The sequence below is a fragment of the Panthera uncia genome, assembly GCF_023721935.1.
Source record: "Panthera uncia isolate 11264 chromosome D3 unlocalized genomic scaffold, Puncia_PCG_1.0 HiC_scaffold_9, whole genome shotgun sequence".
Classification (NCBI taxonomy): domain Eukaryota; kingdom Metazoa; phylum Chordata; class Mammalia; order Carnivora; family Felidae; genus Panthera; species Panthera uncia.
In genome coordinates, this window is record NW_026057587.1 from 4,308,644 (window position 1) to 4,335,483 (window position 26,840).

General features: G+C 54.9%; 1 protein-coding gene across 1 annotated transcript in view; it reads left to right on the forward strand.

Moving 5' to 3' along the window:
• Positions 1 to 26,840, forward strand: part of EP400 (E1A binding protein p400) — a 101,565-nt gene that overhangs the window by 7,194 nt on the left and 67,531 nt on the right. Inside the window, 7 exon segments of the mRNA XM_049620696.1 lie at positions 3,104 to 3,267; positions 5,957 to 7,314; positions 19,077 to 19,167; positions 20,709 to 20,816; positions 21,298 to 21,680; positions 23,617 to 23,907; positions 24,844 to 25,029. Of these exon segments, the coding sequence (XP_049476653.1) occupies positions 5,992 to 7,314; positions 19,077 to 19,167; positions 20,709 to 20,816; positions 21,298 to 21,680; positions 23,617 to 23,907; positions 24,844 to 25,029 (2,382 nt within the window). The 5' untranslated portion in view covers positions 3,104 to 3,267; positions 5,957 to 5,991.

Genomic DNA, 26,840 nt, shown 5'->3' on the forward strand with positions numbered 1-26,840 from the left:
TTGAGACAGAGAGAGACAGAGCATGAACGGGGGAGGGTCAGAGAGAGAGGGAGACACAGAATCCGAAACAGGCTCCAGGCTCTGAGCTGTCAGCACAGAGCCCGACACGGGGCTCGAACTCACGGACCGCGAGATCATGACCTGAGCTGAAGTCGGACGCTTAACCGACTGAGCCACCCAGGCACCCCTCACCCTGCTCTTTCTTAACCCACTTGTGGCTGCCTGCTCGACTCCCCGCCACCCCTCCGTGCCCCCCCCCCCCCCGCTGGTTTTTAGGAGTGTGGGGGTTGGGTGCACATCAGCTTCTCTGTTTGTAGAGAGGCTGCGGTGAAAGGAGCAGCTTTAGTTAATCTTCATTGTCTCGATTTGTTTTTATTCTCACCGTTAACCTTAGTTTGAAATTCAAATAGCATTAAGTGAAGGTCTGACTACTCTTTCAAAGATGGGTAAGGTTAACACAGTCAGGAGCCCCTGTCCTCACATCTCCTAGCCCTTCTCCCCTTTGTCTTCTGTGGAGGCTGCTGCCTGCTTGCTGGTGGTGCGTGTCATCGTGTCCTGCCCCCCTGCCCCTGGGGTCCTCCATTCTTCAGGGGTGTCCTTGCTTGTGGGCCATTTCGGTAGCAGAACTAGATGTGTTTTAAGGGGAAAAGCCGTGTTGATACTGACTCCTGGTTCTCGTCCAGCAGCACGGAGTTGTTCCATTGTCCCCTGCCTTCCCTTTTCCATTGGCGACTGCGTTGTCCTTTCTAGAGTTCCGTTGTCGTTTCTGTTTGTATTGGCTTTTAGGGAGTTCTTCGTCTTTGTTGGTTTAATTTTGCTTTTTGAAGATGTGACTCACACGATTCTGAAAATCAAAGTGATACACGATGGTGTGCATAGGAGTGTCATTGTCTCCACTGCCTGTCGCTCTGTCTACACCACCCTCGGCAGGTCATCAGCCTCCTTCATTTCTGGCTCATTCTTCACGAGTACCTGTTTTACATGAGCAGATGTTTATGGGACGTCAGTGCTCGTAGACTGTTGTAACGAACAGGACTGGGAACGATGTTTCTCAAGAAAAAATTAGGTATGTACAGATATGTGTGTATCTGGGGGCTTTCTTTGGTAGAAGACCGTGCAGGCAAGATGTATCTGTATGTCTCCGTCTTTTCCTCGTGGGCGAGGGTAGTGTTTCACACATGGTCTTTTGCACTTTGCTTATCTGACTCCGTGTTAGCCCTGCGTGAACGCACGAGAGCTTTCTCCTGCATCTGGGTGGCCGCGTGGTGCTGCACGAAATGGAGGGACCACATGGATTCAGCCCGTCTCTGAGACGTGGATGGATGTGGAGTTTGGTCCTGATGTTCTGCGTTTACAAATAAAACTTTGTGCGGGCGTGTGGGTGTGTTTTTGTACGGGAGGTGGATACTCAGGGCAAAGCGGAGCGGCGGCCTCAGTGCGTGCCCGGGCACGTGCAGGTGTGCGCAGCGGCTCCAGGCCCGTTTGGGGGTCCCGCAGCTCCCCGTGGCCTCCCCAGCAGGCTCGCCGCCTGGCTTCTGAACTGTTCGGTCTGGTAGATGAGAAGTGACGCTTCCCCTCAATTTTAATTGCCATTTTTTGACTAGGAGCGATGATATACAGGTGAAATGTGCTTGAAAAATGCAGCTCCGTATCCTGGAGTTGTACCTGGTTTTACTGGTTTTTCGTAATAGGAAATCTCGTCTCATAAGTAAGGGCTGGGAGCGAGTGAACGGAGTCAAACCTGTAGTCCACACTTGTGAGCAGCCTCGGAGAGGTACTCCGTGTTTTGGTGGATCTCAAGGGCCAAGTCTAGGCTCTGGTTTTTGCATTTGGAGTGTTGGACTGGTCCTTATTTTTAGCAGCTGGACTGTCTTCTGACACCCCGTGTCTGCACCTCTGGGTCCTCACAGCCCATAGGGGGCGGTGAGCATGCTCTTTGCGCGGACACGTTGAGAAACACTTCCCTGCAGGAACAGCAGTGCTCCCTGCGTGATGAATGGTGCCCGGCCCTGCTTTGGCCGGGGTGGGGCACCGTGACCATGGCAATAACACTGCAGAGCCACCCGAAGCGGGAGATGGCCCCGGCCGGATCTGGGGAAGCGTGGGGGCAGAGAGGGATGTGGGTTTGGGAAGGCAGCAAGGCTCATGGCTTGAGCTCCCGACCTGTTGAAGGGGAGGAAGGGGGGTTCTGATCCCTAGCCGCCTGGACTCTGGCTGATCCCGGATGGGAAGCTGGGAGTGGAGGGCGGGCAGCGGGAGCCGTTCCAGGCCTAAGCGAGCGGGCTCGGAGCAGCTGCTGTAAGTGTCCGGTCTCCCGGGCCCTCCACCCACCCTCTGAAGGGACCTGGCCCGGGCAGCCCTGCCCTCCACTGATAACTGGGCCCAGGCAGTATTCCTTAGAGTGGCATCTCCCTGGTCTCCAGATGTGCCCCTTTATGATGTCATTGCCGCCCTGACAGAGCAGCAGCAGGCACAGATGGGCCTGTGGCTGGCACCGTCCTGCCGGTGGCACCGGTGAGTGTTGCGTGCAGTGGTCTTGAGGGCTTGCACTCGTGGTCTACTAGCCTGGTGCCACTGACCTTGGCCTCCTCCTGAGCAGTGCCCACGTGGCCCATGCTTCAGGGTTGGCTCCAGCTCTTTCTGATAGACCTTGAAAGTAGACACAGCCGCCGTAAAAAAAAAAAAAAAAAAAAAAAAAAATGTTGTTTTGCCATTGGTGGTAGCTTTGCTCTCCCTTGGGGTACCTGTGGCACATTTTGGGGTAAAGCTGCTTTATGTAAGCAATTTCTTTACATTGTAGTCGATTGGCTTTATTTCTGTATCTTGACCATAAGCTCACTGAAGTCAGGATTCACTTTTTCAAAAAAGCTGAGATGTAATTTACACGTAGCAGAGTTCACGCTTTAGCGTGTGGGCTCTGTGACTTGGGACAAACGTGTTTGTGACCATCCTCACAAATCAAGTGGAGAAACGGATCCACACCCCCAAATTCCCTCCTCCTCCTCCTCCTCCTCCTCCTCCTCCTCCTCTCAGGTCAGCTGCTGCCTCACCTGCAGCCCCCAGGGTCTGTCTAATCTCTGTCCCTTGGTTTTGCCCGTTCCAGGATATCACGTCATGTCAGTGACCGGCGGTACATGATCCTCGAGTCTGGCCGCTCCTTGGCGTCTCTCGACTGGTCCTGGTGTGGGCACGTCACTAGCTTGGTCCCTGCGTTGCTGAGGCTCCGCGTGTGGCTGCTCCAGTGCCGTGTGCCTTTGCCAGGTGAAGGTCAGTGTTTGTATTTGACATGTTTCACTGGATCACTGTGTAATTTATACTTTCAGCAGAGTGGTGGTTATATTACATATCGGTGTCTCGCTCTTTTCACTTAACATGTTTGAACGTTTTTCGTTTTTATTACAGTCTCCATCTAGAACTTGGACACTGGATATTTCTGTTTTTTGGGTTTTTTTTTACTGAATTTTACTGCAACGAATATTTTTACGCACAATTTAAAAAAATAGGTCAGTTTTCTCGGGAGAGATTCCCAGAGATAGTATTACTGGGTCAAAGGTAATGGGGTCAGATGGGTTGCTTGTGCTTTCCCAGCACCATCGCCCACCCCGTTAGGCATGCTCTGGGCTCTGAGCCCTTTGAGATCTCCACTCTGTGTCCCCATCTGCCTCCCACACCCCCTAGCGGGTTGGCAGGGCGCCTGCTGTGGGATTTAACATCTCGGCCAAGTGGGCCTGGGAGGTAGTTATTTCCATGCGTGTCGCATTCATTAGTAGTGAGGTTGGATGTTGTCCTTCCAGCTGCTTAAGTACATGTTTTTCTTTCGTGAACCTTTGTCCTTGATTCATTTTTCTGTGGGGTTTGAGTGTTTTTCAGTTTACAGGAGTGCTTTCTGTGATACTGGTCGTAGTCCTTTGTTGTAATTACCCCAAATAGTCATGATTTTGATGATTTGCTTTTGAGTTTTAAACATTTTTAAATTGCGTGTTTTCAAATCCATGTGTCTTTTCAGATACAACTTTGCCGCGTTAAGTTTAGGGACTTGAATTCTCTTCAGAGCTTTAGTAAGTATTCACTTTTGTGTTCTTTACATATTTCCGTTTTGACTTTCCTACGTTTGGTAAAAAAACTTGGAACGTTCGCTTGTAAAGTGCTTCATTTATTTTGGTGAACGATTGGTGGTGACACTTTAAATGGGGTTTTCACCAGGTGTCAGTGATCCGTTCCCCCTGACTCTTACCTTCCCCTGGTTTTGTGAGTTGTGAGACATAAGAGAGTCTGTTCCTGGCCTCTGTTTTCTCTCACTGCTCACTCTGGGGACGTATTGTAGGGAAGTAACCGCAACTGTGCTCCTGTGTGCGTGTTGACCCTGTAGTTCTGTCTTTGTGCCATTTCCGCACTGGTCTTCGGTGCGTGCTTACGAGGACCAGGCGCAGAAGCTCGTTCTGAGAGCAGCAGGCATGCCTGAGGCCCCTCTGCGGGGCGCCCGTCGGGGTGGCTGCTCGAAGCCTTCCTCCCTGTGACCCCGATTTCCCGTGTAGACGCGTGCTGCTGCTGGCCTGTGATCGTTGGGCTCTGTCTTCAGAGGTGCCCGCCGAGCACAGAGTGCCGTTTCTGCTGTTTAAATAGGCCCTGATTTTCAGCTTCCTCAGCCTTTCCTCGTGTAGCCGTACGTCCTGTGGCTTCTGATTGCATGTATCCGTCTACTCCAGCCGGGGCCTGGGGCTGTGGGGCACTCCACGCATATATGTATCTTTGTCAGCTTGATAACTGCTGGTTTATGATGTTTGCATCCCTACTTTCTGTGAGATGAGCTACGAGGACGAGAGGGCCGGCCCTCTTGCTCGTTTTGGGGGGCAGGGATGGAAGGAACACCCAAGAAGCGGGGAGCCAGGTGGGAATTTCAAACCACGGAAGGGTGTTTCTGTGCCTGTGACCCTGCCACAGCAGGAAGCAGACAGCCGCGGGGGGCGGTGGGTCGGGGGGTGGGAGCTGTGGGTGGCACCCTGTCCCTTGCGGTCATAGACTCTCTAGCCGGGTCTGACTTGGGAGCACTTTGGGGTCCCACCTCACCACCTGCTCAGCCCTGTCCTGAGAGGTGACCCCCAGCGGGTGTCTTCCTCTCCCCCAGCACCTCCCTAGTTCTGTGCGCGAAGCAGTTTTTGGGTGGGAGCCCTTTGAAGCCATGGTACCGGGCTCAGACAGTTTGCAAACCTCTGAGGGAGACTCTCCCCAAGCAAGGGCCCTAGTGCCCACCGTTCCCCTTCTCTCCCTGAGGTTTGAGGCATCTTCCTGTTTTGTCCTGGCTCCCGCAACAGGTCTGAGGCGAGGCTTTGGCCCCAGGCCTGGGCCCTCTCTTTTAGGAGCTTAGAAGAGACTGTGTGTCTGATACGTAGTGGGTGCTCTGTGTGCTGGCAGTTGATGTAGCCCAGAAGTTGGTGGGGGCTGGTGGGGTGTTCTGTTCTGGTCATGGGGTGATGGCAGCATACAGCCCGCGCCTCTACTCGGCAGCGGTCATGCCTGCCGGTGAGCGGGGCGCCATCCCTCCACCGTGTGTGGGAACAGAGAAGGGCCGCGAGGCCAGGGGAAGGCCTCTGGGGAGAAACGTACCCGTCACCAGTGCCAGTGCCGAGTTCAGATCCTGCTTGGCCTCGAGCTGGTGATGCCGGTTACCGTCCATGGTAGCCGGTTGGGATCACCCACCTACAGCCAGGCTGTGCCCTGGCCCTGGGCACAACTGTGACCCCAAAGGACCTGTTCCTCGTCTGTGCTGAGGGACCTCGGCTCCAGCGCCGTCTCTCGCGTGGCTCGACAGGAACCTCAGACTCACTTGCGTCAGATGCCGGTGGGAGCGTGCCTTCAGAATCTCTCTCTGGTGCTGCTTAATGGCGCTCGTAGTAAGTGCCGATCAGACGGTTACACTTGACTCAAGTAACTCGATTTTAACTTTGATTTTTTTCAGGAGAACCTTAAGTTGGATTAAAAAGGGGGGCGATAATGCACCATGGCAGCGGCCCTCAGAGCGTCCAGCACCAGCTGCAGAGGCCCCGGGCCTTCGCCAGCAGTGACGAAGAGCAGCAGGCCCACCCAAATCCACCCCAGTCCCCGGCCACGCCCTTCGCGCCGTCGGCCAGCCCGTCTGCGCCTCAGTCGCCCGGCTACCAAGTGCAGCAGCTGATGAGTAGGAGTCCCGTGACCGGGCAGAACGTGAACCTCGCCCTTCAGAGCGTCGGACCAGTGGTGGGGGGAAACCCCCAGATCACGCTCGCCCCTCTGCCGCTCCCCAGCCCCACTTCTCCAGGTTTCCAGTTCGGCGCCCAGCAGAGGCGGTTTGAGCATGGCTCTCCGTCGTATATCCAGGTCACTTCGCCGCTGTCACAACAGGTGCAGACTCAGAGCCCCACCCAGCCCAGTCCCGGGCCGGGGCCGGGCCTGCAGAGCGTGCGGGCAGGCACCCCCGGCCCCGGCCTGGGCCTTTGCAGCAGCAGTCCCACCGGGGGCTTCGTGGACGCCAGCGTGCTGGTGAGGCAGATGAGCTTGAGCCCGTCCGGGGGCGGGCACTTTGTGTTTCAGGAGAGCTCGGGCCTCGCCCAGATGGCTCCGGGCACCCAGGTGCAGCTGCAGCACGCGGGGGCTCCCATCGCGGTCCGAGAACGGAGACTGTCACAGCCCCACGCGCAGTCCGGGGGCACCGTCCACCACCTGGGACCTCAGAGCCCCGCGGCCGCGGGCGCGGCCGGCCTGCAGCCCCTGGCCAGCCCCGGCCACATCACCACCGCGAGCTTGCCCCCCCAGATCAGCAGTATCATCCAGGGGCAGCTGGTCCCGCAGCAGGTGCTGCAGGGGCCGCCACTGACCAGACCCCTGCTGCCCGGGGTCGGGGTCGGGGTCGGGGGGGCTTCGGCCTTTGGGATGACGTCCCCGCCGCCCCCCACGAGCCCTTCCAGGACCACGGTGGCCCCGGGCCTCACCAGCCTTCCTCTCACGTCTGCGGGGAGCGCGGGGGTGAGGAAGGCTCCCAAGAAGTTGGAGGAGATTCCCCCGGCCTCTCAGGAGCTGGCCCAGATGCGGAAGCAGTGCCTGGACTATCACTACAGAGAGATGGAGGTGTTGAAGGAGGCCTTCAAGGAGTACCTGATTGAGTTGTTCTTCTTGCAACACCTCCAAGGGAACATGATGGACTTCTTGGCTTTTAAGAAGAAGCATTATGCTCCGTTGCAAGCTTATCTTAGGCAGAATGATTTGGACCTGGAGGAGGAGGAGGAGGAGGAGGAGGAGGAGGAGGAGGAGGAAGAAAAGTCTGAGGTTATCAACGACGAGGTGAGAAACGGCAGCGTAACAATTAGAGGACCATGCTACGCAGATTTGAGTCTAGGTGACTGTTGTTGACGTGTAACCTACGAGCCCGGGGTGTTTCTAGGATGTGGTCTCATCAGGATGTGATCCGGGAGTAGACCCGAAGGCATATTTTGTTGTTTCCTGAGGTGGGGGGGAGGGGGGGCAGTTCTGGATGCTGGCAGGAAGATGCAGGGTGGCCCCAGGAGCACTGCTGTCCAGAACTGAGCACTTTCATCCAGAGAAAGGTGGTCCCGTTTCCCGAGGGCTACCCTGGCACGACCCAGCCTTCCCCTGTGCTCGGCTGGTGGCATGGGTCTTGGCCGGCACTGAGGCTAGAGGTGTGGAGACTTTCTGGCTGCTTGTCGGGGTTTCACATTTTACTCCTACGGGCCCACCTGTTAAAAACCTCACACATGTGGTTTTTATTTTTATTTTTTTTAATTTTTATTTTTTTAACATTTATTTATTTTTGAGACAGAGAGAGACAGAGCATGAGCAGGGGAGGGTCAGAGAGAGAGAGAGACACAGAATCCGAAGCAGGCTCCAGGCTCCGAGCTGTCAGCCCAGAGCCCGATGCGGGGCTCGAACTCACGGACCGCGAGATCATGACCTGAGCCGAAGTCGGACGCCCAACCGACTGAGCCACCCAGGCGCCCCACATGTGGTTTTTAAAGAAGGGATTTGAATCACTAGGTTTTTATAGAATACCAGTCATGATTTTAAGTCACTAGGTATATTTGTGTGGTGCCTTTGTGATTAAAACACAGTTGTTACAGCAAAATGAGAGTTTTTCAATTTTTAGATGTAGTCTTCATTTTGAGAAATTAAGCAATTTTTTTTTCAATGTTTATGTATTTTTGAGAGGAAGAGACAGAGTGTGAGTGGGAAAGGGGCAGAGAGAGAGAGGGAGACACAGAATGTGAAGCAGGCTCCAGGCTCTGAGCCGTCGGCACAGAGCCTGACGCGGGGCTCGAACTCACGAGCCGTGAGAGCGTGACCCGAGCCGAAGTCGGACGCTGAGCCGACCGAGCCACCCAGGCGCCCCTTCAGTTTGAGAAATTAAACTCCCGTGTGTGCAAGTACCTATCGAGTAGGATCTCTTTCAGATAGTGAAGTTTTCAGGTGCCTGGAACGGGTGCTTAGTGAATCCCCCAGTTGAGGTTTTTCATTTCCATAGTGATCGCTGAGACCCTTTTACTTGTACTTCCTGAAAAAGAAGCTGATGAAAACAGGGCGGTAGCGAGGGCTGCTGTAATGTGCTGTGCTTTGTGCCTTTGTGTTGTGTAGTCTACAGTACGTTGGTGGGACTGACTTCGTTTTATGATACAGCTCAAGTAATCGAACTCACTGTCAGCTCTTCTCCTGCAAAGAAATCAGCCTTTGCTGACCAAAAGCTGGTCTCTTTGCTCTGCCGTCCTCGTTGAGATTTATGGACGTATCTGTGTGGCTTTGCCATTGTGTGTTTTCTTTTAACACCCTTTCCAGAAAGGACCATTTTTATGTTCCAAAAGTTTATACGACTGTTCTGAGGACGACACCTCTGTTGCCATGAAATAGTGAATTTCAGTTCTCTCTCTGGACTCCAGCGTTGTCCGAAAGGATCAGCCCCCCCTTATCTGTGCTAGCGAGGAAACAGTTCCCTTTTTGCACCTTCCTGCTGAGACAGACGCAGTAGGCCCCGGGGCGGCTGGCACGCAGCGCGGGTCGCCCGTGAGGGTCTCGGGGCTCTGGCGCCCGGACACCGCCTGCCGCTTCCCCGTTGACGGTTCGAAGCCGCAGAGGGTACGGGTGCCGCCCCGCGCTCAGACCGGAGGCGCGCGGCCGAGTCAGGTTGTTACGTGGCGAGTCCACCGTGAGTCAGTTCGGTGTCCTCTTACGGGAGGTAATGCACAAGCGTTCCATTTTTAAACACCAGACGTCGCCGAGCTTATCAGCGATAAAATTCTGACAAGATTTTGAGCAGTCTTAAAAATTATGTTGCCTTTTTTTCTCAAAATATTTCCTCTCAGGTAAAGGTTGTGACAGGAAAGGATGGGCAGACTGGTACTCCCGTTGCTATAGCAACCCAGCTTCCGCCAAATGTTTCTGCTGCTTTTTCATCCCAGCAGCAACCGTTTCAGGTACTTTTCGATGGTTCTCAAATGTAGCCTCATCCCAGACTTCCCTCCATCCAGATAATTTAACCTTCGATTTACTATTTGCTCTTCAGCATTTTTGTCCAGAGCCCATTCCTTATTTTTAAAAAGTTAAAAAGCCTTCCTGCATATAAGGTGATAAAATTAAGTTGCATGAGTCAATGACAGCACAGACCTTAACGCATCATCATTTTTTGTGTGTCGACTGTAACGCAGCGGTAGCGCCAGCATGCATGTCATTTAACACCGTCCCGTTGAATGTGTGCTCGGGATTCCTTGTGCGCTGTGTTTTAAATGTTTGGTTCTTTCTTGTGTCTCCTACCTGTATTTTTAAGAGCAGTGCAAAACAGAACAAGAGAAAAAAAGGTGTAAGCAGGCGGTAACTTGATGTTTTCCGCAGCCGGAGGAAGCGCTGAAGGGAGACAGTCTGGAGTCATCGGGACCGTAGGCTCCGCACGGTGTCCACGGAGGGCGAGCTGAGTAGCGTTAGTTGTTTGAGAAGCAGATCTCTCAGTGTGCCATCGGCGATGCCGAGAACCCGGAAGCAGAGATCAGATTCTACTAGGACGGAGTGGGAGTGGGCGGCTCTTGGGTCTGAAAGCACGAAAGTGCTCTCGTGTTTGTAGTGACGCTGTTTTGTAAACAGTTTTTTTAGTTTTAAGTTTGCCACAGTTTCAAACGTACGTGTGAGTTGCAAAAACAGTTTTTGGAAGAACTGCCTCTATGTCCTTTACCTGGCTTCCCCGGACGTGCACCTTTTGCCCCTCTGTGGTGTCTTCGCTCTCTCCTCCGTGTGTCCGCACACGTTTCCCCCGGAAGTGGGTGACAGGCAGGTGCCCACGCCAGGCCATGCGCTTTTATCCCTAATCCTCAGCATCTGGTAGGGACGTTGTTCCCTTGCTTAACGCGGTACAAGTCGCATCAGTGCTACGACTAAGCCACGGCCCGCGTGCGGTTTTTGTCTCTTGCCTCGATGGTGTCCTTTATACAGCGGACTCTTAAACAGTGCAGGGGCACCGTCCCCCTCGCACAGTGGAAAATCCACATACGGCTTTTGACTCCCCCAAAACTTAACTACCGAGAGCCTATTGTTGACCGGAAGCGTTACAGACGATCTAAGTAGTCGATTAATATGTTCTGCGCGTTACGGGTTTTATATATCGTGTTCTTACGGTAAGCTGTAGAGGAGGAAACCCTAAGGAAGAAGAGAAAACACAGTTGCAGCACTCTGCTGTCGCCAGCAATCTGCACAGACGTGGGCCTGTGCGTTTCAAACCCGTGTTGTTCGAGGGTCAGCCGTAGTGGTTTCACCCTAGTCTTGGGTCATTGACAGTGCTTGGTTGTCATGTCTCCATTAATGTCGTGGCACGTCTTTAATCTGGGCTGACTCCTTGTGTTTTTCTTTCTTTCTTTTTTTTTTGTTTTTTTTTTTTTACTGTTTGTTTATTTTTGAAGCAGAGAGAGACAGAGTGCCAGCGGGGGAGGGGCAGAGAGAGAGGGAGACACAGAATCCCAAGCAGGCTCCAGGCTCGGAGCTGTCAGCACAGAGCCTGACGTGGGGCTCGAACTCAACGAATCACAGGATCATGACCTGAGCTGAAGTCAGATGCTTAACCAACCGAGCCACCGAGGTGCCCTGCCGGCTCCTTGGTCTTTCCTGACCTTCACCATTTTTAGTTGAGGCTGGCTGTTTTGTGGAATGTCCTTGGAGAGCAGGTTGTCTGACGTGGGCCGTGTAGTGTTGAGAGGAGTGCCGCAGAGGTGGCCCGTGCCTAGGTCACGGCCGTGTCGGGGCCGTGCGGTCCACGGTCCTGCAGCCGGTGACGCGCACTCTGACCGCTGGGGGAGGACGGCGTCCACCAGGCTTTTGCAGTGGAAGTTCTTCTCTTTCCTTTGGTAAATGGTGAGTAGTTTGGGGAAGATACTTTGAGACCGTGTAAATATCCCGTATCTCATTAAACTATCTTTCCAAAATCCGCTTTCACCTTAAAGCTTGCAAAATGGATCGTCAAGCTCCATCGTTCCTTCTGCACTTAGCAGTTGGCCATCTGCTGTTAACGGTGCGCTTTCTATATTTGTTATGTAGGTTTTTATTTTAATCAGTGGATTAGGTCACTGATGGTACTTTTTTTTAGCCTTATTTAATTCAGTGAAACTCGCTCTGTTTTGTCTCTAGTTCTGTTGAGTTTCTAGTTCTGTTCTGTTTTGTTTCCGGTTCTGTTGTGTGGCCACCATGGCGGTCCAGAAACCGCTCTGTCACCCTCTCTGAACCTTTGCTCTCTGCCTCTGTGGTTTTGCCGTTTCCAGAATGAAATCTAGAGGGAGCCCTACCGCGTGTGGCTTCTGTCGCTGAGTGTCCACGCTATGCCACTTACCAGTAGTCTTTTCTCGGTTTGTTTATTCGTTCACCCTTTGAAGGACACTTGGCTTGTTTACTTAGCACAGCTGCTGTCACTGTTCGTATCCAGCCTTGTGTGTGTGCGAACCTAGGCCTTTGTGTCCTGTGGGTACGACGCAACCTCAAAGGAGGACTGCGGGGTGTTGCTGAGTGTGGGTTCGATCTCAGGAGAAGCTGCCAAAGTCGCCCGGGTGTGTGGGGGGGGGGGGGCTGTTCCGTGCCGCATTCCTGCCACCCCCCCGTGGCCTCTGGGCCCCGTATGTCCTCTCTGGTCGTGCTGACATGTGTGCAGTGGTTCCAGTTTGTGGGCTCAACTGGCCAGCTGGGTATCTTCTTTGGGAAAGTCTTGGTGTTTCTTTGCCGAGTGTTGTAGTTGAAGCGTGTGTGTCGCTGTCGCGTTTGAGAATTCTTTGTATCGTGAATGTGAGTTTCTTGTCAGGTACAAATTTGCACATGTTTTTCTCCTATTCTAAGGCTTATGCTTTTCTTCTTTTACGCTATTTTTCACAGAGCAGAAGTTCTACATTTCGATGCACTGTTTTACCGTTTTTTTAATCTTATGGATTGTGCTTTTGGTGTCGTATCTCAACTCTTGGTTCAGCCTGAGGTCACAGATATCGCCTGTGATTTCTCCTGGAAGTTGTATGGTCCACGGTCCCCTCTGAGTAAAGTTGTGGATGACGTGGCAGACGTACGCAGAGGTTCATTTTTCTGCGTGTTGATTTCCTGTTGTGCCCGGACCGTGTCGTACACCCACTGTTCTGCTTCCCTTGCGCTGACTTTGCATCTTGGCCGAACACGAGCCGACTCTTGTCTGTGTGGGTCTCTTTCTAGACTCTTCGGTCTTCTCTTCGTGTGTGTGTCTTTCTGCCAGTGGCACACGTTGTCGGCCACCGTAGCTTTGTAGGAAGGCTTGAAACCAGTGTGGGTTCAACTTGCTTTTTTCAAAATTGGTCTGGTCATTCTCATAGAAATTTTATAATCCGCTTTGTCGCTGTCTACGGAATTTAGATTGGGATTGTACTGAGTCTGTTGACCAGTTTGGGGAGGAATAGCGTCTCGACCGTATTGAGCCTTCCAGTCTGGAATATGCTGTGTGTCTCTGTTTTGGCCATTTTTTGTTTTTGTCTGTGTTTTGTACTTTTCAGCATGCTGATTCCGTACCTATTTTGTTAGATTTGTAACCGAGTAGTCCAGTTTTTCTGCGGTACTGTAAATGGCAACCAAAAAAGAATTTGAGATGTTCCTTGCAAGTGTATAAGAATACAGGTGATTTATTTGAACCTATGTTCCACAACCTTGCTGAACTCTTTTATTAGTTTTAGGAGCTTTTCTGTAGATTCCGTGGCATTTTCTACATAGAGAATTGTGTCTGCAAAGGAGGCAAGATTTCTTTTTTCCCTGTCTATATGCCCTTTATTTATTTTTGTTTGTTTTGCCTTATTGCCCCGGCAAGGGCTTCCAAATATGCTCTTAAATGGAGTAGTAAGAGTAGACATTCTCACCTTCCTCCCGATCTTTGGGGGAAAGCATTTCGTTTCTCACCGGTGGGCCTGATATTTGCCTGCGGAGTTTATAGACGTCCTTCACCGGGTGGAGGGTTCTTTATGTCTAGTACTGATCGCGAATGGCTGTTGAATTTTGTCAGATGCTCTTTGTGCATCTGTTCGTGTGATCATGTGATCTTTCTTCTTTGGCCCGCGAGGGTGGTGACGGTGAGTTCCGTCACATCGAGGTGTAATCTGTTGGAAGGACGTGCGCAGATCCTGAGCGTTAGGGTTTGTGGGCTTTGTCAAGTGCCCGCGTTGCCCACCTCCGCTGGGCCTCCTCGTGCCTCCGCCGTCGTCCGCTGCCCGTTCCCCTCCCCCTCTTCTATTGCTGTGTGTTTTGATGGTCAAATGGCAGGTGATGTGGAGACCTTCGAGCTGGCCCTCGGGCGCCATTGATGTGTTTGCGTCACTCTCTGAGCCCCTCCTTCCTCGCCAGCACAGAGCGTTTAAGGTTCATCCTGTGTATTCCTCGACCCAGCCCAGACTTCGTTTCTGCACGGTTCCGGTTCCCTCTGGTGGGGAATAGCAATTTGGCCCTCAGACGCGTAGGTGCTTCTTGTAACGAGTCCGGCACGATCGAAGTTAAATTCTTTACGTTTGAGATCGTGGGAACTTCTATCAGCAGTGCGTCTTTCCGTTCATGCTTAGCAGAATGGAACGCATTATCGTGTTTATAGACGGGTTGATAAATGTTTGCCTGAGGATGGGGGGATGGGAAGGCAAGGAGTGCCCGTCAGCTTACGAGAAACAGGTGCGGTCTCCACAGCGACACAGACGATTAAGCCACTGTCATCCGCCACCACACTCACTAGGTTTCCAGAAGTGAAACTGGACAGGATCTGTTGACGTAGGTCAGTGGGATTCTCATCTGCTTTTGGCGGGAATGTAGCATGGAGGTGTGTGGGAACATTTTGCGTGACCTGAAAAGGTGGACACGGGCAGACCCTTTGTCCCGTCAGCGTGCCGTGAGGAGTTCTCGAGCGTCTACACCGGAGACCGGCTACGGTAGCGTTCCCCGCAGCGCTGGTCCTAATCGCCCCCGCCCGGAAAGAACCGGACGACCCCCAGCAGGAGCCCGGATCCGTGGATCGTTCACGTTCATACAGAGGAGTGCTGACGAGAGCCACCGGTGGGGAGGGGGGCGGCCGTGGTCCCGACGCCCGTGGGTGTGTGTGGGGCTCAGCCGCACCTTATGGAGCGGAAGGGCTTACGGGAGGTTCTCTAGGAAGCAGAGCCCAAGGAGTACCTTGTGGGGGGAGTCTGAGCTGACGGCGTCCCGGGAGGTGCACACTCGTGCACACTCGGCTCAGGTGGCGAGTCCCCGGGCGGGGCAGGGGGCGGGGGCAGGAGCGGCAGTCTGAGCCTCGTGAACAGCCCACGGGAGGTTGCCGTTACTACTCTTTTCAACTGCGTGTGTTCATTTTTCTCCTTTCCCTTCTCCACGTTTTATTATGAAGAACTTCAAACAGAAAAGTTGAACAGTGTTCAGTGAACAGCCATATCCCACTATTTAAATTCTCGTCGATTTTACTATGCCTTTAAGGTCACATATGCGTTTGGGGATATTTTTTTGTGTGCGTGATATATTTTGTAATCAAATATTTAAGAGACTACGAGAGGAAGACCAGGGAGTCTCCAGTCTGAATTACAGGTCTCTGAGGCAAATATGACTGCGTGCCTCTGGAAACAGGAGAATGGAGTGTGTGGGAAAAGAGTTGAAATGAAAACACGTCCCTTGTTTTCTTCGGAAAAAACATCTCGGTTTGAGTTTTATTATTTACAGCCAGTAAGTCGTAGAGTTTTTATATTGTCTGATCTGTATCAACCAATGAAACGCTAGAAATAAATTCAGAATTTTCTGTGTTGCATATGTATTAATTTGCTTCCAGAAAATGCCGAGGCAGCGCTGTGGGTAAGAGGTGTCCCGTGCACAGTAATGTGTACATGCACGTGTATGTGCGCACACGTGTTCACGAGAAGAACCCTTGTAAGTAGTAGCTCTCAGTGATTTTTCTGTTAGGAAGTGAATAATTGCCCATAATTCCGTCCTTCTGACACTAAGGTGTTGTATGATATACGTCAGTTGACGCGGTGTATTTACTCTCTTTCAACCAACTCTCATGTTTTATTTACTTTCAATTGTTCTCATTTTGACAGCTCCGAACATGCCGTCATTTGGAGGAACTGTAATTCACTAAACCGGTTTTCTAAGTGTAGGTTCTACCTTTGCCGTTTGGAAAAAACTCTCAGGCGCAGCATCAGTGAATCAGGAAAGTCTGTCTGTGCTGCTTGCCGTGTGCCATCACTTGGTTTTCCGCCGACAGTGGACACGCAGCGGCCCGGCGTTACTTGGCCCGGCCGGGACAGTTAAGCATTCTGAGAAGGGTTTAAGACGGAGTCTCAGGATGACTTTCATTATTTGCGCCCAGTTTGAGGATTTTTATAATAACCTGATCGGTTGCCAGTTAAACTCTCCAAACAAATACAGAGTTCTCAGTTTGTGTATTCGTTCGCTTCTAGAAGAACTTGAGGCGTAATTCTACTAGAGCGCAGTTGTTTACAAGAGAATACTGTCTCGTTATTTAGATTTTTTTAAAGCCTCCTAATTGGAGATTATTTTTCAGTGATGACGGTGTTAGAGAAAATGAATAATTACAGTCCTGTAACCTTACCCTACAGATGCTCTTGATTCTTCCGTGTGTGTCCGTATCTTTACGTGTATCGTCACAAGCGTGTAGGTATAGACTGTGCAGAGGTTGGCAGCTTAGCGTGCTGCCACAGACATGCCGTTAGAAAGCACGAGTGCTTGTCCTGTCTGTGACGTCCTCGGTTTCCCTGGGCCACGGGTGAGCCCGGGGAGGCCGCCCGTGGAGCCTTGGGCTGAGAGAGCGGGAGCCGTCTCGTCCACGGCCCTCCCCACTCCCGAGTCCTCACCCCATTCTGACCTTAGTTTATGGTTGGTTGGTTGGTCGGTCGGTTGGTGAAATTGCGTAGAAGTTTCCCCCCCGGGGACTGCCAGCTTCAGTGACCGCTTCGTTTCTTCCTCAGAATAACTTGTCTGTTCCTTGCTCAGTGGCAGACCATCTTTTCTACAAGCCGCATTCCTGGTTCCCTCCATTGTTCCGTTTCTTGCCGTAGCTTCTAGATTCCCTGCAAATTATGTTGTGTTCTATGGATACAGTTCGTTCTGATGTTTTCTCTTAAAATGGGGACTCAGAATTCAGTTCCATCAGAGACCATCTCTTTTCTCTGTTTTCTGATTTTGTTTTCAAGAGTTCTAATAAACGATTGCTAACTGAAATCAGGTTTGTATTTTAAACACCGCAGCTTCTTTCCCAGTAAAACGCCCATGAAGACAGCATAAAAGGAAGCGAAGTCATTCCGAAAGCAAGAGTTGGTGGCAGTGAGGAAGCCGGGACGAGAGAGGCTGGCCCTCCCTGCCCGGGTCCATGAGGAGCACGGGTGGTTTGGTTTCGTGACGTCCGGTTTTCCAACTTCTTCGTGTAGACACGCAGCCTCCCAGCACCATTTTCTGGAGGACTTTCCATTCCCTCTGGGTGCTGTGTAGCCTTGAGGACGTGACCGGGTAGCATACGTGCGCGTCTCCTGGGCTCTGTCCGGTTCTTGTTGTGCGCCACCCCGGTCCCCGGCCCTTTCCAGGGCCGCAGAGTCTGGTCCCCTCGTCTCCTCTCGGGACTGCTTTCGGTTCGCTGAACAGCCCACTCTGCTGTCCAGGGAATTCTTACTCCAGAGATTTTGTTTTTCAGTTCTGGAATCTCCATTTGGTTCTCTTAATAGTTTCTTTTTTCTGGTCGAGATTTTTTCTCGTCCTTCGTTACGGTATGTTTTCTTTATGTCCCCGTGCATACTTGTTAAAGCCACTGTGGAATCTTTGCTGCTGATTCCAGTACTTGCGTTACGCGGGGTCTGTGTCCGTGGACCGTATTCTGAGTGTGGCTCGTGTTTTCCTGTTACTTTGTGTTTTGGGGTGATTTTGAATGTCACGAACGACAGGTTACAGATACTCGGGATGCTGTTGGGGTCTTCTGAGGAGCACTGACTGTTTAGCTTTCATAGTTACCGTGTTTGAATCTTAACTGTGAAAGCCTGTGTCCCGAGTGAGGGCCCCTGGAATCTCAGTGTGGTTTTGTCGGCCCGCGCTTGGCGTCTTTGTTTTGGCGTTGTCTTAGGAGAAAGCCAGAGATCAGCAAGAGAACTCGGGGCCTCCCTGTCTCCAGCCGTCTCCTGGGGTGATTCCCCCTTCCTTCCTTCTTCTGTGGCCTCCTGCTCTCCGTCCTGGTGGCCTTCAAGCCATTGAGTCTCTGTGTCTGGTTCTGAGCTGCTCCGTACGGCACACACTGGGGCCTGCCCTCCTGCCGCAGACCTTCCCCGCTTGCAGGCGTCCGGTCCTACCCTCCAGGTTTATGTCTGTCGGGAGTGTGTGTGGTCCAGTAGGAAGCACTTGGCCGTTACTGGAGGCACAACCCTCTATCGGTTTCTTTTACTTAACAACAACAACAACAGCATTTTTTTATTACAAAGGTAGTATACGTTCACTGTAGAACGTTTGGGACATTTAGAAAAGTACACACACATGCACGCACACAAAGTACAAATTGCCTGTAATCCTGTCCCCAGACGTAGCCACTGTTCACATATCGTGTGTTTTTCAAAGCATTCTTTTCTTTCTTCTCCTTTCCTTCCTTCCTTCCCACATCTTCACTGAATGCAAATGGGGGTGCTACTGTCCCGTTGGGTCAGCCACTGCACCTTTCCCCACGGGAGGCCATGCCCTGCAGCGTGGCTGCTGCGGGCAGCGTGGGGCCCACCCTGGGACAGCAGGCCCCACAGCCCCAGCGGGCCATCATGGGGCCCATGCCTTGTTCAGGGCGTGTGTAACTTGGCCTTTAAAATGGTTGGCTAAGTAGAGTGGACAGAGTTGAATTGTTAAAAAAAGAAATTAGCAACTGGTGATTGGTGAACACCGTCCTTAGTGTTTAGCGTCACTGCAAGGTTGGTGGAGAGATGTGAATGGCGTGGGCGCCCAGACTTGCCTGGTGCCTGTCTGGCTTGGCCAGTAGCTGTTCATTTGAACATCTTAAATCAGCCAGCCCTACGGTGTAGGACAGATGAGTATCAAGCGGGGCGCTAACTTGCAAAAATGCCGTGTGAAGACCCAGGTTTATCGGATGGTTGTCGAGGAGGGTTTTAGGGTCATCTTCCAGGCGGAAGAAAATCGCAACCTTCCTTTTTGTTATTCAGCTTTTGTTTTTTGGTGGGGGGTGAGTGATGGCAGGCAGTGTGATGGACAGGGAGGCCGAGCTGTCGCATTTAGGACTGGTGTTTCCCGACACTGGCGGGTCCTCTGCTGTCGCTGTTGGTGCAAAGCCCGCTCGTCTCTGGGGGAGCGTGGCCCTGCATTGATAGGAAACTCCGTTAAAACCAGAATAAGATCTGTCACAAGTCCTTTTTGTCCCTCCAGAGGTAAGTTAGAGCTTGAAGCTACTTGTTACATATAAATCTACGTCACACGCAGCGGGCAGATAATGTGTCGGCAGAGACTAGTGAGGCCGGTGTGGAATAATCACGATAGTTCGGTTTATGCCTGTTCTCTGAGGCACCTACGTGATCAGAATCTCATGTTTTCATTTTCTTTTTCAGCAGCAAGCTCTCGCGGGGGCCCTTGTGGCAGGGGCCGGAAGCGTGGGCGAAGCGGACCCCTTTAAGAGGCAGCAGGCGGGGCCCCCAGCAGGTACGTCCCGGAGCCCGGGCCTGCGCGGCCTCAGGGACCCGTTAGCTTCCTGCCGTGGGAGGTGCAGCGTGACGGCCGCGTGAACGCCGACGCACGTGGCTTGGGTTCGTTTCTTTGTACTTTGAAGGTAATTTTGTTGTTTTGACGACGATCAGCCGAAGAGAACACTCATGTGGCTGTGTGTGTGTGCTGGGGGCGGAGGTGTGCCCGTTGGATTGGGCGTGTCCGTTTTGGTTCTCTGTGCCCTGGCAGGCTCTGAGTCCTTAAAAGGACTGCGGGTAAAGCCGTCTTATTTTTCGAGTCGTTACTCATTTTTTCATACGGAAGTTTTTCTTCCAGTTACAAGAGCCCACATTTTACGTGAAAAAGTCGGGCAGTCGCGGAAGGCGTGACTCAAGTCTGCCTCTGCTGTGGCGGTACGTCCCGCACCCCGGCCACCTGCCGGCGGCGTCCCCGCGTGCACGCACCTGAGGACGTGGAGGCGCGCTCTCTGTGACAGCTGACGACAGGGCCGTCGCTTCCTGGGCCGTCCTGTCCTGCCAGGGACCGCGCTCTCCCTGCCGGCTCTCGCCCTCGGGTGCACGGCGGGTCCTTTCCTCCTCAGACCTTTGCTGGCGCTCCCTTTCGTTACCACCTTTGTTCTTTTACGGTGAGCACAGTCGGACATCTAGTCCCAGATTGTTTTCGACGTGCCCGTCGCTGTGTCTGAGGAGGAAACTCCCAGAAAGGGAATTACTCCCTGAGAGTGTGTTGGGGGTACGCACGGCCCCACGGCAGGCTCGGCCTTTTTCAGGTCCGTCTGCAGTTTCTGTCATGCTCACGTTTTGACCACTTAAAACATTTTTTTTAATGTTTATTTTTGAGAGAGACAGAGCACGAGCAGGGGAGGGACAGAAAGAGGGAGACACAGAATCCGAAGCAGCTCCACACTCTGAGCTGTCAGCACAGAGCCGGATGCGGGGCTCAAATCCACGAACCGTGAGATCATGACCTGAGCCAAAGTCGGACGCTCAACCGACTGATCCCCCCAGGCGCCCCACATTTTGGCTTTTTTATGAAGTACGATTACTCCTTTGGTGTTTGTTAATCTGATGGGTGCGAATATCTTTTGTTTTTCTGTGGATCTCTTCAATGTAGCTTTTCATGTTTATTAAACGTCCGTGAGTCCCCCTCTGCTCAGCTGTTCATGCTCTTTGCCGTTTTGTGTGTCCGGTGGCTGGCAGTTTTTCCACGAACTTGGAAGAGCTTTCCACGTGGCGGCCACATCAGCCTTTTGCCCGCACGTGTGCAGAACCCTCAGTCTCCAAAGATGTCACTCCCCCTTCGTTCACTCTTGTGTGAGACTGCTTCTAATACTTGCAGAGTTTTAATGAAAAGAAATTCTGTTTATCGACCGTAGCTCTTCTGGCTTCTGGACTTTGAGTCGCATAGAGGAGGGCCTCCCTGTTCAAAGATTATAAAAACACTTACGTGTGGTTTTTCTACTACTTGCACGGTTTTATTTTTATATCAAATTGCACCTTTTCTGAAAATTATTCTAGAGCAGTCTAAGAGGCCTCGGCTTGAAGTGGGCCACCAGGGGGCAGTTTTCCAGCACCCGGGGGCGAATGCAGGCGTTCCTCTTCAGCAGCTAATGCCGACAGCTCAAGGTAAGGCCCGGCGCCAGGAGATCTCCTGGCTCAGAAAAAGCGTGTGCAGAGAGGGGTCTTGTGGCCCAGCTTCGGGCCGGGATGCGCGCGGTCATGGCACACGGGGCAAGTGGTTCCTGGGGCCCGGCCACTGCTCTGAGCGCCGGTCCGCGCAGGGAGAGGAGGCCCCGCGGGTGTGCTCCCGGCCCCGGAGCTGCCGTCTCCTCGTCCTCGGGCCCCAGACGCCTGCGCACTCCTTGATCGCTGCTGCAGTAGGGACCCCGGTGACCGTTCTGTTCCGCCTGATGCTAGCTTGCGAAGGTCGAGCGCCCGTCTTTCCTCTCTCGCGGGCTCACTCCTGCCATTGGGTTTACGGGGCCAAGTTGCCACCGGTCGGATTCCCCGTCGGGAGTGTGTGATGGCTGAGGCGCGGGTCCGTGACGAGCAGCGGGTTGCTCGGGACTCCAAAGTCAGCGCTGCCGGGACTTCTCCTGTCTTGCAGGAGGGATGCCTCCTGCCCCTCAGGCCGCTCAGCTCGCCGGACAGAAGCAGAGCCAGCAGCAGTACGACCCGACCACGGGGCCTCCGGTGCAGAACGCCGCCAGCCTGCACACCCCGCCGCCGCAGCTCCCTGGCAGGCTGCCCCCGGCCGGCCTCCCCGCCGCGCCCCTCCCGCCGGCGCTGCAGTTTGCTCAGCAGCCGCAGGCGGTGGAGCCCCACGCGCAGCTCCAAGTCCCGGCCAAGGCCCAGCCGCCGAGCGTCCCTGTGCCCGCGCCCCCGCCCGGCCAGCTGCCCGCCCCGCCGCCGCAGCCCGTGCCGCAGGCCCCGCACGCCCCGATGCCTGGGAAGGCTCAGATGCAGGCCGCCCCGCTCTCCCAGCCGCAGGTACTTGGTGGGCACCTGTCCGGTCGGTTAGAACAGGAGCAGAAGCTAAGCGTGCTCTGGGTGGGGCATGTGCCACACCGCCATCGCGGGGTCTGCCCGTGGCTCGCCGTCCCGCTCGGAGCCAGTCCCCCGCTCAGCGTCGTCTTACCCGGCTCCGGAACCACAGTCAGGTCGTTGAAACACCAGAGAACAGAACAGCTTTGGTTGCTGGTTGCGGTTTAGTGGGAGCTCAGAGGGCCGCGTGGCCGTCGTCCCGGCTGACGTGGCCAGTGGTGTGGGAAGGGTGCCGTGGGAGCGCCGGCCGGGCCTGCTGCCGGGCCCTCTGCGGTGCTCTGCGCTCCGTGAACCTGTGTGTGTATCCATCGTGCTCCTCCTCCCCTGCGGGTTGCTGTTTCTGAAAAGCGTGTGGTGAACCGCTCACCGTGCCCGAGGGGCGGCGGGTCCCTGAAAGTGAGCGTGAACCACTGGGAGCACTGCGGGGAGCACTGCGGGGTGGCCGGTGGTGTTCTCAGGGAGCTGTCTTAGCGTGTATGATGGAGCCCCCTGGGAAGGCTTCCCCCCCCCCTCGCCATTTCCCTTACGAACAAGGGGGTTTCCTTGGTGGCTTTCGACTCAAACGCTTCGTGGCCGCTCGAGGTCGATGGTGAGGCTTGAGCTTGTGTGGAAACGGAGCGACAGCAGTCACGGCTGCTTTGTGCTCGCTGCGGGCCTGCCGCCGCGTGCCGTGCGGAGCCTTCGTCGGCTCTCCTTTCTTTCGTCTGCCGGGCAGCCCTTTGCCGTAGGATCTTTCTTGTCCCTGTTTCGCCATAAGAAGGCCCGAGGGGCCGCGTACCTGGGCGAGATCCCGCAGCCTGCGGCCGGAGGAGCTGCGGTCTGCACCCCGACCGCGTGCGGGGCCTCTCGTGTGGGCCCGCGTCATGGCTGCGCGCGCCTGGTGGAGGAGGGCGCTGCCGCCTGGGCAGCCGAGCCTCCCCGGGCCACCGCTTCCCTCGGAGCTTTGTGCAGGCCAGCCTCCGGGTTTGGAACACTTGGTCTCTCTGAGCCGCATGCTGAGGTTTCGCCTGGATTCCGCGACCCGCCCTTGTCGATGAAAGGATCAGCTCCTTACGGACCCCATGGAAATCTGTCCCTTGTGCCCTGGCTAGAGGCTGACGGACCTTCCCTGTGAGGGCCCAAACGGCAGGCGGGAGAACGCGTCAGGCCTGTGGGCTGCACGGTTTGTGCTGCAGCCTCTTTCCCCCGCCGTGGATGCTGAGTGGCCCCCGAGCACGCACGTGAGGGCCGTGCCCGGACCTCCAGCGCCTTCTCTCCACACGGTGCGGCCGGCGGCGGGAGGACGCTGGAGGCCCGCGCCTGCTCGGGTGCGGTGTTGCGGTCTGTGTCTTCCCGGGTTCCAGCTTGTAAATGTGGCGCGTTGGCAGCCGTCGGCGCTCGGCCCTCTTAGGCTGCGCCGGCGCCTTGCCCGCCCTGCTCCCGGCGCCCCCACGGAATTCCCGCGTGAACTGGGCTTTGTCTTCGGTCCGGGAGGAGGGCCCTCTGGTTGCACACGCTTTGACGTACGGAGAGGGTGTCTCACCGACGGCCTGCCTGCCATGACAGGGGCACAGGGGATTTGTATTTGCTTTCCAGAGAAAGGGTGCAAGGTGACCACTGGGTAGTTTTTAGTTTAGAAGAATCTTATACAATTAATTCTAAAAAAACCCCATAAAACAGGAGAAAGTGCTAGAAAAGGTAAAAACCAAAAGAAGCTCCCGTGGGATAGCCAGCGCGTGAAAGCCCATCTGTGACGTGCTGCGTGTGTGTGTGTGTGTGCGCACGTGTGTGTGTGCGCCTCGTTCACACTGCCGCAGGAGGGGCTCCGGCGCGCTCGCCGATGTGGGCGCACGAGCAGGGCTCAAGTCTCCTCTTCACTTCCGGCCTGTTTTCTGCCCGCCAGGCGGTGGCGTCCACAAGACCACCCGTGGACCCCGCCCAGCCTTGTCAGCGGCCCCCACCAGCTGCCTCTTCTACCTCGTCCCTCGCTCCCGCCAGCGGCTCTGGCCCATCGCCAGCACGGGCCTCCACAGGGAACAGACCCTCCTCGGCAGCCAGCAAGTCACTGTCTCCAGTCACCTCCCGGTCCCCAGGGGCAGCCGTGTCAGCACCCCCGAAACCGCAGAGCCCAGCTCAGAACGCCGCCCCGCCCCAGGACAGCTCTCAGGATAAGCTGGCAGAACAGATAGCACTCGTAAGTGCGCTTAAAACCATCTCAAGAAGGTTGTGAAATGTGTTCCAATTTGTGAGGCGCATTTGATCTTAATTTCTAAGGATGCGGTAGTTTGAAACTGAGCGCTTGGTAGTGAGGACGGTCGAACGTAGTTTGTGGTCGCTTAGAGACCAAGGTTACAAGCAGGTTGTCTTTTTTTGCATTTTTAAAAAACTTTTTTTAATGTTTATTTCTGGGAGAGACAGAGTGTGAGCAAGGGGGTTGGGGGGTGGGGGGAGGGCAGAAAGAGAGGAGGACTCAGAATCCGAAGCAGACTCCGGGCTCCAAGCGGTCAGCACAGAGCCTGACGCGGGGCTCGAACCCACTAACCGTGAGATCGTGACCTGAGCCGAAGTCGGACGCCCAACCGACTGAGCCGCCCAGGCGCCCCTCGCGGAGGTCGGCTCGGGAGAGAAGGTCCGTTCTGTGCCGACATCACAGCCTGTGCTCGCTGTGGGCTGCGGGTGAGGGTCAGGAGGGCTGCCCAGGCCGGCGTGGCCGTGGCCGTGGCCCAGCACCTAGTTAGCACTTGCCATTTGTGGGGTGACTAAGTGGTGGTGGTGTTACACTTCGTCAGGGGAATCTAACCCGTCAGAGTTGGCAGGATGCCGCCGCCCCGGTGCTGCCGGCTGTCCTCTGTCAACCCTGTGGCCCTGTGTGGCCAGTCTTGGGCGATCGGTTTCTCCCCTCCCCGGTGGTTTTGGAGCCAGGGCCAGACGTGTGTCGTGTCCCTCGTAAGCGCTCTGACACGAGCGTCGGCCTGTGCCTTGTGTCCTTGATTCTGGGACGGGGCGGGAGCCTTCGACCCTCGTGTCCAGTCTGGTCTTTCTTGCTGAGGCTTCGTGGACGCGGGGTCAGGATTAGCGGAGTTCGCTTCTGATCGTGTGCCGGACGCCCCCTCCCCTGCGCTCCCGGCAGGAGAACCAGATCCATCAGCGCATCGCAGATTTGAGGAAAGAAGGCCTGTGGTCCCTCCGGCGACTGCCCAAGCTGCAGGAGGCCCCGCGCCCCAAGTCGCACTGGGACTACCTGCTGGAGGAGATGCAGTGGATGGCCACGGACTTCGCCCAGGAGAGGAGGTGGAAGATGGCCGCGGCCAGGAAGGTGGGTGAGGCCCAGCGGCTGCGTGGCCCAGCTCGAGTACGCCGCCGTGCGTGGTGGGGTCTGGACCGGGTCTCGGAGGGGGCCGGCTCCTTCGCGTGAGGAGCGTTTTGCTGTTGTCTGGAAAGCGACTGCCCTGTGGCTTCTTCCCGAGGGGCCAGCGCGGTCTCCCGTGGCTCTGGGATTCGCGGAACGGGATGTAGGTTCCCTTTGTGGCCAGTCTGTCCCGGCCCTTGGAGCGAGGATGCCCGGGGTGAGGCGGGGTGGGCGCCGAGCAGGCTCAGGGTCGGGAGCGGGCAGAGGAGGCTGGTCAGTTGGTGGGCAGCTTGGGTCCTGGCCCTGCCTGGTCTTGTGGTCTGGTGTCCCCCTCCCGGTTCTGGCGGAGGGCGGGTCTCTTCCTCACCAGTTCCGGAGCGGGCACCCCGTCCTGGGGCGCCGCCAGTAGAAGGCAGTGCCGGTACTGGGAGTGTGGACAGGGACCAGAAATGTTAGGTCTCCGCATACGAGGCAGCTGTGTCCTTGCTCACGCGTAAGTGGCACCGGGCCCTGCTCTCACGCTGCTGCATCACCGTCTGTCCCTCAGGGCCAACCGTTCCCTTCTTCCCGCGCCCTCAGGCCTGGGGGGCGGTCCTGTGTGCCCTGCCGTCCACCTCCGTCCCCTCTGCGGTCCCCACGTAGGTTTGGTAGAGGGAACCCGAGAGCTTTGGAAGCAGTGGGACGTGAGCATAAAAGGTCTTGAGTCCCGTTAATGGAATTTCAGAGAAACCTGACTGCTCCTTGGGCACATCTCACAGAGGAGGGTGGGCCTGAGCGTGTGGGCACCGGGTGGATGGGGCAGGTGGCAAGCCACCGAACCCTGCGCTGCGGCCACGTGCTGCCCCTCTCACACGGCCCCGTGCCGAGGGTGTGATCGGACCAGGATGTCGCCCCGAGGAGTCTGTGTGTGGGTGGCCATCTGCAGTGTCCAGCTGGCCCCCAGCTTGGGGTCCCACAGCCGGGCGTGCTCTGGCTCGTAGTGTGTCTGTTTCAGGTTCCTTATCGGCACCTGTACTTTGTTTAACGTTTGTTCGTTTCGAGAGAGAGGGAGAGAGTGCAGGCGAGAGTGCGCCCGCGTGTGAGTGAGCCCACGTGGCAAGCAGGAGAGGGGGAGAGGGAGAATCCCAAGCAGGCTTCACGCTGTCAGCACAGAGCCTGACGGGCTCGATCCCACCAACCGTGAGATCGTGACCTGGGCTGGAGTCGAGAGTTGGGTGCCCAACCCACTGAGCCACCCAGGCGTCCCTCTCAGCACCTTTTTCGAGGACTGCTGGGATGATGTAAGAGCATTTGTTCTAGAAAGCAGTTTGGGATTTAAAGCAAAAGCCTCGAAAAATGTGAATCACCTCCCCCCAGCATGTTTCGTGCCTTGCAATTAAATACATCTTGCCGGGGCGCCTGGGTGGCTCAGTCGGTTAAGCATCCGACTCTTAATTGGGGCTCAGGTCATGATCTCAAGGTTTGTGGGATCGAGCCCCACGTTGGACTCTGTGCTGACAACTTTCTCCCCTCTCTCAAATGACTAAACGTTTAAAATAAATAAGCGTATGTTGCTGCACTTGGGCAGCGGAAGGGATGCTTTTGTTACAAACGTTACTCCACGTTTGGTGGGAAGGTGTGAATCGCATGTCAGATGAAGAAAGAAGGCTGTAACACAATTTGGCGTTCTTTCTGGAGAAAAATAAGCGTGGTTCGCAAACGGCACTTCGTGGACAGTCAGGAGGGGTGTCGGCGGGGTTTTTGCTGGCGCCGCGTGTCCCCCGCGCCCTCAGATCGGA